Genomic DNA, 16,101 nt, shown 5'->3' with positions numbered 1-16,101 from the left:
AGGATGTCATTGTCAACCTCTAATTCTAGCTCCCTCTCAACACACCTCTCCAATTGAATCACTGCCTCAGCCTCCTGGTCTGCATCTCCCCCAGACAACAATCCCCGAGGAAGTAGACTACAGGCACCCACAGAGGCAAGTAGGAATGTGACATAAAGAAGAGGGAATAGGACATGAGTCTGGAAAAGCCAAAATGGAGATGAGGTGGGCTTGAGTCTGGTCAGGAGGGATTGGTCTGCCTTGTATTGGTGGAGACAGAGGCTTCTGGGACACAAGAGTGAAGCGGACGAAGAGGAAGCTTGTGTCTCCTCAGCCCTCTACACTCTTGTTCTCCAGCTTGGCCAGACCCTCCCAAGTTTCCAAGTCTCTTTATCTAGCTCCCTACACCTGGTTTCTATTGCCCAAAACTGCATCTAAAAAAATCAAGAGCTGCCTGGCCAGAGTGGATCAGTTGGTTGAGCATCACCCAGTGCACCAAAAGGTTGCTGGTTTGATTCTCAGTCAGGGTACATGCCTGGATTGCAGGTTTTGCTCCCCAGTTGGGAGGCAACACTGATGGGTGTCTCTCTCTCTCTCTCTCTCTAAGCATGACCTCAGGTGAGGATAATAAATAACACACACACACACACACACACACACAGTGCTTAGTCACCCAGAAACAGGACAACTGAAGACATGACACACCCCTCTAAAATGGGAGTCTCATGGTCACTCATCCAATCATACTAATATCTATTGAGCATTCACTAGGCACTGTGCTGTTGAATCCTAACAACTGCAAGTAGTTTGTTTCATTTTACAGGGGAGCAAATAAACTTCAAGGCTTAAACCACATGCTTAGCATCAGGCAGCTGGCCAGAAAGGGAGCCATGGTCTGCCTGATGCCTGGCCTCACACAGAACTTAAGAAAGGCAACTCAGAGAGGCCCTAGGGCCCTAAGCAGGCACCGATGATTCACAAGAGAGACAATTACATCATGTTCATTCTTTTTAAAAAATATATATTTTATTGATTTTTTACAGAGAGGAAAGGGGAGGGATAGAGAGTCAGAAACATCAATGGGAGAGAAACATCGATCAGCTGCCTCCTGCACACCTCCCACTGGGGATGTGCCTGCAATCAAGGTAGATGCCCTTGACCAGAATCGAACCTGGGACCTTTCAGTCCACAGGCTGACACTCAATCCACTAAGTCAAACCAGTTAGAGCACATCATGTTCATTCTTCATGTAGACCCTCCTAACAAACTAGAGTGTGTCTGGCAGCTGAGCCCAAAGCACGATAACAGCCACAAGTTAGGAAAAGGGTCTGGGGTGCTGTATCAGGCACTCTGACCACGGCGGGAAGGGAGAGGGGGTAGCCTGACAGGGGGCCCAAGTACAAAACTATTGGAAGCAGAACTGGGCCCTCAGGGACAGTTCTGTTCCATCTCACTACAAGTCTACTAGTAACAGCCCTCATGTGGAACAGCTCCACTATGTTCAGTGTGTGCCGCTAAGAAAAGAGAAAAGAAAAACTAATACATTCTAGAAGTGTTTTATGCAGAATGTTTAAAATAAAGTGTTGGGCCCTAGTTGGTTTGTCTCAGTGGATAGAGCATTGGCCTGCAAACTGAAGGTCCCAGGTTCAATTCTGGTCAAGGGCACATGCCCAGGTTTCGGGCTTGATCCCCAGTAGGGGTCTTGCAGGAGGCAGCCGATCAATGATGCTCTCTCATCATTGATGTTTCTCTCTCTCCCTCTCCCTTCCTCTCTGAAATCAATAAAAATATATAAAATGCCCCTTTAAAAAGTAAAATAAAGTCCTAGCTGGTTTGGCTCAGTGGATAGTGTCAACCCAAAGGGTCCCAGGTTCAATTCCAGTCAAGGGCATGTACCTCAGTTGCAGGCTCCCTGGCCAAGGCCCTGGTCGGGAATGTGCAGGAGGCAACCAATCGATGTATTTCTCTCACATCGATACTTCTCTCTGTCTTTCCCTCTCCCACTCTCTCTGAAAATCAATGGAAAAATATCCTCGGGAGAGGATTAAAACAATAAAGTCACACAAAATTAATCTCATTTAAATAATAATAAAATAAAATGTTGGGGGCCTTTCCTTCTCTTCCATCCAGAAACCCTGGTTTATCCAGAAAGTCTTATCTTCAAAAGTCCTGATGGCTGACATTTGCCCATGCTGAGGCCTATTCCAAAGGCCCTAGGCCCCCTAGTTGGTTTGGCTCAGTGACTAAAGGGCCCCAGGTTCAATTAGAGTCAAGGGCACTTACCTTAGTTGCAGTCTCGATCAGCTCCCCCACCACGGGCAACAAATAGATGTGTTTCTCTCACAAGGATATTTCTCTTTATCTCTCCCCCTCCCTTCAACTCTCTCTGAAAGTCAATGGAAAAAATATCCTCGGGTGAGGATTAACAACACAAAATAAAGGCCCTAGGCAGGAGTTCAGACACTGGCTCCATCTCAGAAACTAGGCCCAAGAAATCACTGAAAAAGCATGTTACCACCCACCAGAGCAAGTTCTGACACAACCTCCTGGGTGAAATGGGGGTTATCAGTTCCCATGTGGACTGTTACTGTCTTGACCATAAACAGCTTCCCAGATAACATCAACTAAATTATATACCAGTGCAAGATGTAATCTTGCAAAGGGAATGCAAGAGGTGGAGATGGGGAGGAGGAGACAAAGGAAAGAGAAAAATGGCCAGGTGAGAGGTGAGCAGGGGAACTGTACCTGAATAGGGGCCCTGGGGCTCTGGCCTGGGTGATATAAAGGTCCAGCCCTGGCCTGGGCCCTCAGGCACCATCCCCTGAATCTTCAAGTGTCAAGAGAAGGGGCTTGATGAAGGTTCCCTAAGACTCAGACAGCTCTGTAATGTAATGCGAAGTCAAATCCTCATCCAAACGATGGAAGGGTACATAAAGTAGAAATTGAAATATTCCCCTCCAGCCTCCCCGTCCTTCTCCCCAGAGGCTGCCACTCTAGACAACTTGGTATCTATGCTTCCAATACTCTTCCATGTGCATTCACCTAGTATTCTACTAAAATGAGAATATATTATAACAATGCTTTGCGCCCTAGCCGGTTTGGCTCAGTGGATAGAGCATTGGCCTGCAGATTGAAGGGTCCTGGGTTCAATTCCAATCAAGGGCACGTGCCTGGGTTGTAGGCTCAATCACGAGTGGGGGGCATGCAGGAGACAGCCGAGCAATGATTTTCTCTCATCACTGATGTTTCTATCTCTCTCTCCCTCTCCTTTCCTCTCTGAAGTCAATAAAAATATATATATATATTTTAAATATATTTTATTGATTTTTTACAGAGAGGAAGAAAGAGGTATAGAGAGTTAGAAACATCGATGAGAGAGAAACATCGATCAGCTGCCTCTTGCACGTCCCCTACCGGGGATGTGCCCGCAACCAAAGTACATGCCCTTGACCAAAATCGAACCTGGGACCCTTGAGTCCGCAGGCTGACACTCTATCCACTGAGCCAAACCAGTTTTGGCAATAAAAATATATTTTTAAAAATGCTTTGCAACTTCTCACCTAACAGTGTATTTCTAAATCGGTTCTTATGGAACTTCAGACTTTGAGTACTAGTAAGTATTCCCTTGTAAGCATAGATGATGGTTTATTTAACCACACTCCTGTCGATGGATATCCCATTGGTTCTAACAGGTTACTGATACCTACAAGGCTGGCGTGAACACCTCTATACATGCCATCTGGTGCTAATCTAGGGCAGTGGTCGGCAAACTCATTAGTCAACAGAGCCAAATATCAACAGTACAACGATTGAAATTTCTTTTGAGAGCCAAATTTTTTAAATTTAAACTTCTTCTAACGCCACTTCTTCTAAATAGACTCACCCAGGACGTGGTATTTTGTGGAAGAGCCACACTCAAGGGGCCAAAGAGCCGCATGTGGCTCGCAAGCCGCAGTTTGCCGACCACGGATCTAGGGGATATAATTCTGTAAGTGGGGCTATAAAGTAACAGTGTGTCCCAAAAAATGTATACACACAATGTGAATAATTATAAAGGCAGTGTTTATTAAAATACATTTCATTTTCAAAATTGAGCTATCAGTTGTTAAAGTGTGTATGTATACCTTTTTGGGGGGACGCTTTATATATATCAATGTTAATAAGGTAGTGAAAATTTGTCCCCCAAAGTATCCACATCGAGTTACCCTTCCACCAACTTTCATAATTTAAAGATATATATGTTTAGTTAAAAAGAAAACACAAATCACCATGGCCAGTCATGCAGGAGGCGGCACAGCAGGCATCGGGAGGGGGAATCCCTGGCTGTTGCTCTCCCCACTCCACTTGCCAAATTAAGCTCCATGCCAGGTGTCCTCATCAGGCACGCTTGTGTCCACTTGTGTTCACTTGGCCCACTGTGGAGGCTGCTCTCCAGCCTCCTGGCAGGACTAGGCTTCTGAAAGAGGCCTGCCCTGACAGTGAGCCAACAGATGGCCGGGCGTGGGCTGAACTGCCGCCAGCCAGCGTGCTGATGACTTCCAGATTGGTATCTTGAGAGCTACTTCCCCTAAGCTCCAGGCCCACACAGCCACCTCCCTCATACACTCCCATTCAGCACATCTGAGACAGAACACCTCCTCCTCCACCACCTCGTCCAAGTCCCAAACCTACTCTTCTGGTGGTCCCTATCTCAGAAACAGTTCCAGTCACTGATGACTCAGAAGTCTGACTTCTAACCTCTCACACCCTCATATCTAATCAAAACTGGCCCAATCCTGTGTGCCTCATCCCCTAAGCTGGTCTGTGACCCAGTGCTTCATCTCCCCGCATGCCACGCCTGCCCCAGTTCAGCCTACGTCCTCTCACCTGGAGAGCTGGAATAGCTGCCTGCCTCCAGCCTGCCTCCTTCTAAGTCCATCCTCCCAAGCCCCAGACCAAATTTCTAATTGCATCACACTCCCAGTCTCCACCCCCACAAATCCTCCCTTCTCCATCCACAGAAGGATCAAACCCAAGCTGGCTCATGGCAGCAAGACCTCCCTCCTGCCTATCCCTAGCCTCCTCCCTGCTCTGGGGCCTCACCCTCTTGCAGCAAAACTTCGTTCCAGTTATCGCCTTTGACACACCCTCCCCTCCCCCGCCCCCCCCCCTCAACTCTTTCCTCCTGCGGTGGTCACTGGATGGTCAGGACTGTGTTATCTCTTCCTTTGGACCAGATCTGACTCTGAGAGAATTTGGATTGAGCTAAACTAGTGTTCTGTCCCAGCTGTAGTCATCTAAGCTCACTAATTCAATATAGTCTCCTTTGACCAGCAAAACAGAACATAAAATATTTCCAGGCAAGAACATAAACAGATCATCTTAGGCAACATTTCCCACACATTACCTTTGACCTAAACAAAGAATGTGTGTCTCTCTCTTTTTTAAAATCATAACCTCATCCCTCCTGAGCTGCATGTCCTTTCAAGATACCCAAGCCTTTCCATGCAGCAGCCGAGGTACCTATCCTCACTCAGCCCTGCACATCCCTGACCTGTGCTCTACACTTTCTTCCCACTTTCTCAAGCTCCTCTGACACTCCATGCAGTTTCACATTTCTGAGAGCACTAATGCCATTCCTTCTTCCTGCCTCCTTGGCCTGGCTAATTTTTTTTTGGTAACAGTTTTACTGAGATATAATTCATATACCATACAATTTGCCCATTCAAGTGTACAATTCAGTGGTTTTAGGATGTTTATATAGCTGTGCAACCATCACCACAAGCAATTTTAGAACATTTCATCACCCCAAAAAGTAACCATATACCCTCTGTCACTCCTCACATGCTCCATTGCCCCAAAATGTACCCTGCACCTACTGTACATCAATACTGTTTTTGTTGTTGTTGTTAATCCTCACCCAAGGACATTTTTCCATTGACTTTTAGAGAGAGTGGAAGAGAGGGGAAAGACAGATGAGAGAAACATCAATGTGAGAGAGACACATCGATTGGTTGCCACCTGCACCTGTGATCGAGCCAGTTTTCTCAGTGAATAGGTCCTATTCACTGAGAAAACTGGCTAGGGCTCAATGCTGCTTTTTAAAATATGTTTTTATTGATTTTCAGAGAGAGGAAAGGAGAGGGAGAGAGAGAAACATCAATGATGAGCGAGAATCATCGATCAGCTGCCTCCTGCACACCCCCAATGGGGGATGGAGCCCACAACATGGGCATGTGCCCTGACCAGGAATTGAACCATAATCTCCTAGTTCATGGGTCAATGCTCAACCACTGAGCCACACCAGCTAGGCATCAATGCTGTTTTGATGTCCATCAGTCTGCTCATTAGACAGGCACACTTGCCCCCAAGCAAGGCCTGTGTGACATGTTTGCATTACCCACTCCAGGCCCAGCATGGCGCCTGCTTCCTAGGTGTGACAGGAGGGAACGACCACGGTGGGAGCAGCTGGCTTCGCTGACTGCTCACTCTGCCCCAGGCTCCGTGCTTACACTTCACCAATACTCACAGAGCTCTCATTAACATTCCCCTTGTACAGCTGAGGATAAGTGACTTGCCCAAAGTCACAAAGCCACTAAGTGGCTGAGCTGAGCTCATCAGTGATTTCTGCTGTGTATACACTGTCTCTGCCCATCCACTCCATGCACTGTCGTCAGGTTCTTTCTAGCCCCTCTCTCCTCTATTCTCGTTAAAGTCACCAATGACCTCTAAATGGCAAAACTAAATAGAAGGCTGCCTGGCATTCTCTTTCAAGTACTCTCCGGTGGCTACCCGCCTCTCAGGGGCTGTCTCTGGCCTTCTGGCAGGACTGTCATTTTCCCCATCCTTGCTTAATTGAAGCCCTTCCTGGGGGAGGGTCTCATCTTGGGCCTCTACTCTTCTGACTCTATACTCTCTCTTGGGGACAATGGCCACACTTCTATCTTGATTCCCCAAGCTGTCTCCCAAGCCTCCACAGCTCCACTCAAATGGCTCACAGATCCATCAATCCCATTTTCTCACTCTTTCTCCAACCTGTTCCTTCTACATTCCATCATAATTTCACTCTGCCACCTACACAACTGCCTAAGCCAGAGATGAGGACATTAGCCTTGACTCATTCTTCCTCAGCCTCCTTATCTAACCTTTAAGTCCTATCAATTCCTCTTCCTAAACTTTCCCCACAGTGCTCCCTGCCAATGCCTGAGAACAGACTGCCATCATCGCCGTCCTAGATTACTGTAAGACCCTGCAAAATGTTCTCCCCACCTCCAATGCTGCCCCTTCCTCCAATTCACTTTTCTTTTTTTTCCTTTTTTTTATTTAAAAGTTATTTTTTTCCAGATTTGCTTTAAACTTACAAATTAAGTATGGTGTACATAAATATCAACTTAGATAACCACATATTATAAGGAAAGCAGATATATGGACCACTGCAGAAAAATTATAAATTTTTTAGAAAAGAAAAAAACAAAACATGTAATGTAAAATATGAACATGAAGCCATATCACATAAAAATAAAATTACTCTATCAGAAGTGATTTAAAATTAAATCTTTGGGGAAGTATTCTGACTAATTCAATGAATTCAAATGACCTTTGACTTCCCGTATTACACAGAAACAAACCACAAAATCATCTAAAGTTTATATGCATTATCAGTTCCTAATGCAACCTCAAACATTTTACTAGCAAGTTTGATTTCCTTTTGAAATAGGCTTCTGTACATATGCATTTATATATCACTTTTCTTTTTTTAGTGGACAAGTTTCCAGATGTTTATTGCCAGGACCTTCTGCTCAGAGTGAAAAGAATGTCATGTTCCTCTCCTGCATCTGCCATCTTGACCAGAAGACTCTCCAATCTGCTTTAAAAACTACAAATATATTCTCAAGTACAAGACCAATGGTTTTGCCCTCACATCAGCTGCGCTCAGGGAAAAGCACTTCCTACAGCTTTTGCAACCCTCCACGAGCTGATATCTGTCTAACTTTCCAGTCACACCATAATTAGTACTGAATGACTTGCCACTCCTGGAAGACACCAACCACATTTGCATCTGTACTTTCATGTGACTGGTGACTGGGCAAGCCCAGCTTGGAGTCTCGTTTTCTTCTTCCCATATGAGACTGTCTCTTGTGAAATAATGTTGAAATGCAGAAGGAGGTGGTGTAATGAATAGAAGACAAGTGACTCGGACATAGAGGGATAAAGTGTTCTGAAAGACAGCCAGCATATCATACATGGGAGCTCTTCAATAAAGGTCCCCAACTGCCTAGCTCATTGGCTCTTCCCATGAATGTTAATCATGTTTCTTTACAACAGGAAGGAGATGTCCTCACCGGCCCAAGTGTCAGGTAGTGCCTCCACTCCAAATTAGGAAGGTGGCATCTGGAACCATCACCTGAGTTGTGGCTGCATAATCCAGCAAGCTATAGGCTTTTCTGTATTTCCAAATTTCTGAGTAATAAAAGAGCTAATCCATAGAAAAATCCTAGAAATAATGACCAACCCAGTAGCAGTGAGAACGCTCTGGACTCAAATTATGGACTCTAAATATCAGTTTTCAATAAAAAGAGCCAGGTCCCCTAAGAGAAATGATGACTCTAGGTCTGGTTCAGGAAATGTACAAAATAAGATTAGAACATATTGTCATCCAGAAATAGGGAAACTCTCAAAGTCTACAATAAGCACGTCAAACTCGCGGCTGGCAGGCCACAAGTTTGACATGCTTGGTCTACAAGGTTGTATCCAAAAGACTTGGCAGGCTGTTGAATAAGCTCCCACTGGCCAAGGGACAGTTTGAATACCACAACAAATATATTAACATCCATACTGTGTTATGATACTAAAACAAAAAAAGAACAAGTAAACCTCATAAGTCTTCTTTGGAGAATGTTAGAAAACCAACTCATTATTTTGAAAGCTGGTAAATATGAGAAACAATCAAGCACTTATCCTGCCTCTCCTAACTAGATTGAATTTCAGAGTAACCACGTAGTTGATTACTGGAAGTTTCCAGGTATAAAGGTATTCAAACTAGCAAAATGCAGAAGGAAACACAGAATATCACCATTTTGCAAGTCCTACTGAAATAATTATTCTAGGAGATAAATATCAATGATTCCTTACGTCACAAAAAGAGAAAAAACTAGATATCATGTGCCTCCCAATGAAGTACAAATATTACTTCTTAAAGATTCTTTTTAAAATCAAATATATTGCTCTGACTGGTTTGGCTCAGTAGCCAGAGCGATGGCCTGCACAATGAAGGGTCCCTGGTTTGATTCCAGTCAAAGGCACTTGCCCAGGCTGCGGGCTCCATCCCCAGTAGGGGGCGTGCAGGAAGCAGCCGATCAATGAATCTCTATCATTGATCTTTCTATCTCTCCCTTTCCCCTTCCTCTCTGAAATCAATAAAAATAAAAAATACTTTTTAAAAAGAAGCGCTTTCCCTGATTCATGTTTAAAAATGCTACATTTTAAAAAATTTAAATTAGCCCTAGCCAGTTTGGCTCAGTATCAGACTGGGGACTCAAGGGTCATAGGTTTGATTCCGGTCAAGGGCACATGCCCCGGTTGCAGGCTCGGTCCCCAGTAGGGGGCGTGCAGGAGGCAGCTAATCAATGATTCCCTTTCATCATTGATGTTTCTATCTCTCTCTTCCTCTCCCTTCCTCTCTGAAATCAATAAAAATATATTTTAAAATTTTTTTAATTAAATATAATTAAACCTCTGTATCTAACCACCAATTTACAGGAAAAACAAGGGACAGGGGAACCTATTAAACTAGATAACAGGGATGTAATCAGCAAAACTGAGATGGAGGAAAAATCTACAAATTAAATAACCAGGCTTCTTCAATAAATAAAAGAAAAACTAAGCGAGACAGAGAACCTACATATTTAAAGACTTGACTTTGAGACAGTATGGAGGGACCTGGAGAATATTATGCTAAGCAAAATAAGCCAGGTAAAGAAAGACAAACAAATATCACCTTATCTCACTCATATGTGGGATCTAATTAACACCTCGGGACACTGCTACAGACCTCACTATGCACCACAGGCTTCCTTGGTGTCCCCTTCCCACCTTCCTCCCCTTTCCCCTGGGGATAGGGAGGCAAAACATCCAGCAACAAAGACCTGGAGGCCAGGCCTCTGCTGTCACCTTCAGAAGCAGAGGAGGCCTTTCTGTAGAGGACAAATTGGGGTTTATGATCACTTCTTCCTGCTTCTGGTTATCCCCAGCCTTTGAAAGTCCTGAGCACCTCCATCATAGAAGGTCCCTAAAATCCCAAACTCTATTTCAAGAAACATCTAGGAAAGCAGTACAAACAGGAGCTGTAACTGGGTAAAGGGAACATCATTCTAGGCTAGCAAGGCCACAGAGAAGTTCTACGATGGGGTGCTACTGGGGTTGGGCCTTAAAAGGTGGGAGTCACAGGGCTTCATAGGGACAAGAAGGAAGCAGAGCCCAGTCCATGTGGCTCAGTGGTTAAGCATTGGCCCATGAACCAGAAGGTCACAGTCCAATTCTCGGTCAGGGCACATGCCCGGGTTGTGAGCTCAATCCCCAGTAGGGGTGTGCAGGAGGCAGCTGATCAATGTTTCTGTCATTGATGTTCTCTATATCTCTATCCCTCTCCATTCCTCTCTCTCTAAAAATCAATGAAAATATATTTTTGTTTTAAAAAGAAGGAAGCAGAGGGATGGCAGATGCAAACAGTACTGAAATGAACTGCCATTTACCCAGCACTTACTCTGTGCTTAGTGCTGGGCTAAGTATTACACACATAATAGTTTGTTGACACTTCACAACCTTCTGAGATAGGTACTGTTAATATATTAGATGAAGAACCCGAGGCCCAGAGGAGTTAAATAACTTGTCTAAAGTAATCCAGTAATTGGCAGAGCTGGGATTCAAACTCAGGTTTGTCTAACTCCGAATTCTACCACACTATGTGCACCAAGAGTTGGGGGCATGGCTTGTGTGAAGGTAAGTAATACGTGTGAAAGAGCAAGGGAATCCCTGAATGTCATGCTTAAAGTCTGTATTGTGGTCCACAAGAGGGCTATGTCCCAAGCAGTATTATAGGAAGAATGGCCTAACATGTTTGTGGAGGATGGCATAGGGTCTTGCTGGGAAGATGGGAACCCTGTGGGGGACAGGTAAGGTTAGGGAGGAGTCAGCAGCAAGAATGAGGAAAGCCTAGAGAGAAACAAGTTTCCCAAATGTCAATTAGTAATCAATAGAGTTCACCTTCAGATTTAAGCAAAGATCTTCCTCCAGTCCCAGTCAGTCCACAAAACTCACATTAAGTATCAGCTGTGTGTCAGACCCTGCCCCAAAGAGGCCCCCCTACCCCGTTTCTCCTTTTCCGACAGTGAGGATAATTAGGTTGCTGGTAGGCTCCTACAACTCAGCACCCTAAATGCTCTCCTCTCCTTCCTCACTTCCACTCCCATAAGGGAAGTGAACAACCTTTTTGTACACTTATGCTAAAACCACAAAGTCCACAATTGTATTTTAACTTCAGTAAGTTTTTAAAATTAAAGGTATGTTTTTACATTATTGCAAGATAAACAAAACTTTTTTTTAATTGAGCTCACTTTTAACCTCAATACATTTTTTTTATTTGTAATTTTAGCAAAGGGTGAATCACCTGGTCATCTTCCCCCTCTAGCTACCATGAGACTAGCTCAACAGTAAACTTGGGGGTCTGGGATGGGGATTCCATCCCAGCCACCGTGTCCTTCACTGCCACCTGGGAGGAGGGAGAAGAGGCAAAGACTGGAATCAGGGGCATCTCTAATTCAATAAATTGGACGGAAATGTGCCTCGGGGGTCCATCCCACTTTGAAGCAGTGTGGGCTGAAAGGAAAAAGGAACTCAGCCTCTCTCGCAATTTTTGTGCTAGGAAAACCCTATCTCAACAAGCATCCTTTTCGCTGAAGATTTTGGACTTATTGGCCAAATACATGCGTATGAACTTCCCTGACTTGCAGGGCCACACCTTGCTCTCTCAAACACTGCCTTCTGAAGACTGCCCAGCCAGTGGTTCCGCGATGGGGGGAAACTCTAAGCAGGTTCAGCAATTCCCCAGGAAGGTTCACCCCTCGGACAAGGAGAAGACACAATGATCCCCAAAGCCTTGGTGTATGTGTGAGGAGGGAAGTGGGGTGCTTTTTCGTTGCCAAGGGACAGCTCGCTCTGGCTACGTCAGGGTAAAGAGACTTGTATGGGCACATCTCGCACCGACCAACCACTCCCTAGAGACCCTCTCTTCCAAACTACATGGTGGGCATAACCGAGAAAGAGACGGCCCCAGCAGAGGCGAACCACTGAGGTTTTAAAGCGTTGTTTGCGTTTAGGCCTGAGCCGATCCGCAGCTGGAGGTAGATCCCCTTCCAGCGACCCCGCCATCAGCCCCCGATTCCAAACCAAGCCTCTCAGGCGCTTCTAGAACCCCCGCCTTCGGCTTCCCCGCACAGAACTCGGAACCCTCAGGCCCTGGCCAGCCTCCTTGCCGGCCTTTCAAGGCCGGGCATCCCAGCCCGCGGCTCACCCTCGAGCGTCTCGCACTGCACCAGGTTGAGGTAGTCCGCCTGGCTGAGCACCCCAGCCTTCAGGCCGCGCACCAGTCCCTCCAAGTAGCCATTGTCCACATTGAAATATAGCTCCGGGAAGTACGACATGGCTGCGGCGGGACCGGAGAAGCCCGACCCGCAGGCACGCAGCGCTACTCCAAGATCAGCTGACTCGGCGTCCGCAGCGTCCTGTCAGGCGCGTCAGGTGACACGCAAAGAGTGTCACGTGACCACTGCGGGGCGGGTTCTGAGTGGTGCCCTTCTTCCGGATGGCTTCTAGTGGAAGCATTACGCAGGTGCGGGCTGGGACAGCCCGCTGGCGCCTGCTCGCAGAGGGAAAGAGAGCCTCTGGCTCCTGGCTGGAACAGCTAGGAGTGTCTAAGACCGGCCGCGCGGTGGTGCCCGTGCCGTGGAAATTGAATTGGGTACCCTAGCTTTCCTGGGTCTGGTGTATCTGGCACTATGAAGGCGAGCAGAGTAAAGATGAGAGCTATTTATGCTTGGAAATATTCCAGACTGTTGGGTCAGCCTTCCCCCGAGGGGTACAGGTATGGCAAGGGCGGCCTTCGCTGGGGGTCACACATCGAGGTAGCTGTAAGCAGGCCCTGGAACCTAATGCTTGCTTGTTCGCCAGCCAGAAGTTACAGCCCCTGTCCCGCGCTATGCCCCCTGCCCCTCTTCCCCTCTTTTACTGTAAAAGATTCTCGAGGGCTGAAGAGCGGCTCTCCTCTGCTTCCCCAAACGGCGCCTGGTGCCCTAAGAGTGTGCGTATAAGTAACTCAGATGATGGCCCTGGAGTAAGTATGAGGTTTCTAGACTTGGTGCCTGTCATGACCTACCCCCTCCAAAGGCCACGTTCGAAATAATGTCACAGCCTTGGGGTTGGTCCCAAACTTTATTCACGCCCCCCACCCTGTCACAGCCCCGACACTGACGTTGACCAGTTAGGTGCGGCTGCAGGGGTTCATGGCAGTACCCAGCTTGCGGCAGTAGCAGAAGGCGTTGAAGAACCGGCAGTAGCACGTGGCGCATGGGTCACAGCACGGTACTTGGTGTCCCAGACAGGACTCGTGCAGCCGCACGCAGCGACGCAGGGAGCGTGGCTCCCGTTCTTCTGGATCTAGCGCCTGCAGAGATGCGGGAGCATGAGCCTCCGAAGGCAAGTCCAGGAACCTCACCTGTCCCGTGCAAGTGGGATGGCAGTGGCGCATGGGGGTCTGCAGGGTTGCTCCAGGTAAGGGTGGGGGGTGGGTGGTCAGGTAATGGAGAGTGGGAACGGTGCCCGATGTGCCCTCCCAAGGCCTGTAGCCTCACCCCTTGCCCTGAACAGTTAGTTACCTCTACCAAGTCCTTGGCCTCCTGCAGCAGAGCCTCTTCTGCCTGTTCTGCAGCTGTCCTCTTCAGCTCAGGCCTCAGGCCCAGGTCTGTGACAGATTATGTGAGAGCAAAATCCCCCCACCCCCCAGCCCCTGCCATGCACAAAACATCCACTTCCCAGGCCTGGGATTGGGAAGAGAGAAGGAGGACTCATACCAGGCTGAATAGTTTGTGACCAGAGAGTGTCCAGGCCCCACCCAGACCCACCCCTGCCCACACTGACCTGACAGCTCTGAGAACAGGGCCTCGTCAGGCCTTCTGATGCCCTCCAGGGCTGCCAAGCTCATCTGGGCCCCCTCCATGGCAGGCAGTGCCAGCAGCAGGGCACAGCTCAGTATTGCAGTCAGCATGGCCTGGCTCAGCAGGAAGACCCAACACTTAGTCCCTCCTCATCCCTGGATGCACCCTCTAAGTGTCCTACCCCCAAGAGAGGCCCCCAGAGAATAGGAATCTCTGCCCAACCTGAGGACTTACTTCTGCTTGCTGGATCCTTGCCCCAAGCATTCCTGGCCATCTGGTGCCCTCAGCTTATATAGCAGAGTCTAATGAAGGGCCCACACGTGACTATTCCCTGAAGCCAGGATATGAGGGGCCTTCCCCAGAAGAGGGGACGTACAGTTTAAGCCTCTCTCCCTGAAACCTGAGTTTTTGGGTGCTCTATAAGAGGGTGAACATCTCCAATTATGTGTGAGGTCTCCAGGAGCCAATTAAAGTTTGGAAACATGACAGGGTGCCCAGGGCCCCCAAATTTTGACAGGACAGGGACCCGTTGGGGGCAGGCTGGAGCCATTAGCAGTAACAAGGCAGGCAGCCCTGAGAGCTTAATTTAATTTGTGGGCCCGGAGATGCTCAATCAGACACTATAGGGCATGTTGTTTGCTTTGCTTCCAGGAACTTGGGTCAAAGGCATTGAAGGGGGTGATGGGCCAGTGGCCAGAGTGAGGCAGAGGTGGGTGCAGATCTAGAGTCCTAGGGTTTTTTTGGGGGGAAATGAAAGAGAGAAACCCACCTAGCCAACACCAGCCCCTCCTGCTTCCATCCCTGACTCTTCCTCTCTCCTTCTCCCTCCAGGCCTTTTCAAGACCCCCACCCCTTCTCCTGTCCCCAAACTCCTTTCTGCCTGGGGTTCCTGGAAGCCAAGGAAGCAGAACGGTCTGTTCCCTGGGTGGGCGAGCAGCTTCAAAGTAAAAAGCTTTCAAGCCGCCTGCCTCATTAGTGCTAATGGTTGCTCCCTTCCTCCCTACATGGTTAGGGCTCTGCCCACGTCTGGTCTCAGCAACACGAGGCTGTGGTGAGGACTGCCCTTTTGTGGAGATGGTAGGACACACAGGACCCCTGCCGCCCCTCACCTCTCTGGAGGGCAGTGTATCACACATTTGCCCATCAGGGAAAGGGATGCAATCTGAATCAGCTTCAAGGCCTCAGTGTACAAAATGGCCCAAGGCAGCGGGAGGAGGATGAAGGGGCTATTTGTGGTCCAGGTTCACACAGGCAGTTCTGACCAGGCAAAGGCCTGAGGAAGTTCCCTCAGCAGCGGGTGGAAATCATAGGTTGTCATCTGGGGGCCCTTGGCCTGGTGTCAACACCAACAATTGGTGTTGGAGTATGGGTTGCATGGGGAAGAGATGCTCCACAGAGGGTGGCCCTGTGGCAGTTTCTTTCACTGATGTCTGGTCTAGGATCAAGTTGGCATTGGACTTACTTGTGTTTGGCTCAGGGTAACAGCCCTATGAGCTCAGAGGGTCACACTACTGCTGGGGGTGGGGGAGGAGGCTGGGGACTCAGGGAAAGCCTCTCTGAGGAAGTGGTCCCTGAATAATCCAGCAAAGGGCCGGTCCCTCTTTCTCCCCTGGCTATTTTGGTGACTCTGCCACAAAGCCAACGTGGTGTCAAGGCCTCCTTGGACACTGAGATTTCTCTACAAGAGACTGCTGGGCTTTCTCTTCTCAGAGTGGTGCAGAGTGAAGGTATCTGGCACCCATACGTGACGATGTTCTGTTGGGGGCCATTTGGGCAATACATCAAATATTCATATACCCGAGGCATGTCCCCCAAATTCTTGTGCATTGGCCCCATCCTTGGAGATTCTGGCTGAAGAGATAGTGGTGGGAAGCAGGGACTGCGTGTATATTCTAGAAAGGTGCCCTGGCTGAGTTGAGATGAGCCTGGTCAGCAC

General features: G+C 47.9%; 2 protein-coding genes across 2 annotated transcripts in view; both read right to left on the bottom strand.

Annotated features, from left to right (window-relative positions):
* Positions 1–12,771, bottom strand: part of ATP6V0D1 (ATPase H+ transporting V0 subunit d1) — a 38,563-nt gene extending 25,792 nt beyond the window's left edge. The window contains exon 1 of the mRNA XM_080646083.1: positions 12,527–12,771. Within this exon, the coding sequence (XP_080502209.1) occupies positions 12,527–12,656 (130 nt within the window). The 5' untranslated portion in view covers positions 12,657–12,771. The remainder of the gene's footprint in view (positions 1–12,526) is intronic.
* A 721-nt stretch (positions 12,772–13,492) lies between these two features.
* AGRP (agouti related neuropeptide) lies at positions 13,493–14,429 on the bottom strand (the record flags this gene model as incomplete). The annotated part of the gene is made up of 4 exons (XM_080643790.1): positions 13,493–13,675; positions 13,887–13,972; positions 14,149–14,278; positions 14,400–14,429. 4 exons carry the CDS (start codon positions 14,427–14,429, stop codon positions 13,493–13,495), a joined length of 429 nt encoding a protein of 142 aa, XP_080499916.1.
* Between the last annotated feature and the right edge of the window lie 1,672 nt (positions 14,430–16,101).

The sequence above is a fragment of the Plecotus auritus genome (genome assembly GCF_963455305.1).
Source record: "Plecotus auritus genome assembly, chromosome: 10".
NCBI lineage: Eukaryota > Metazoa > Chordata > Mammalia > Chiroptera > Vespertilionidae > Plecotus > Plecotus auritus.
This window is presented reverse-complemented; position numbering and strand designations above follow the sequence as displayed.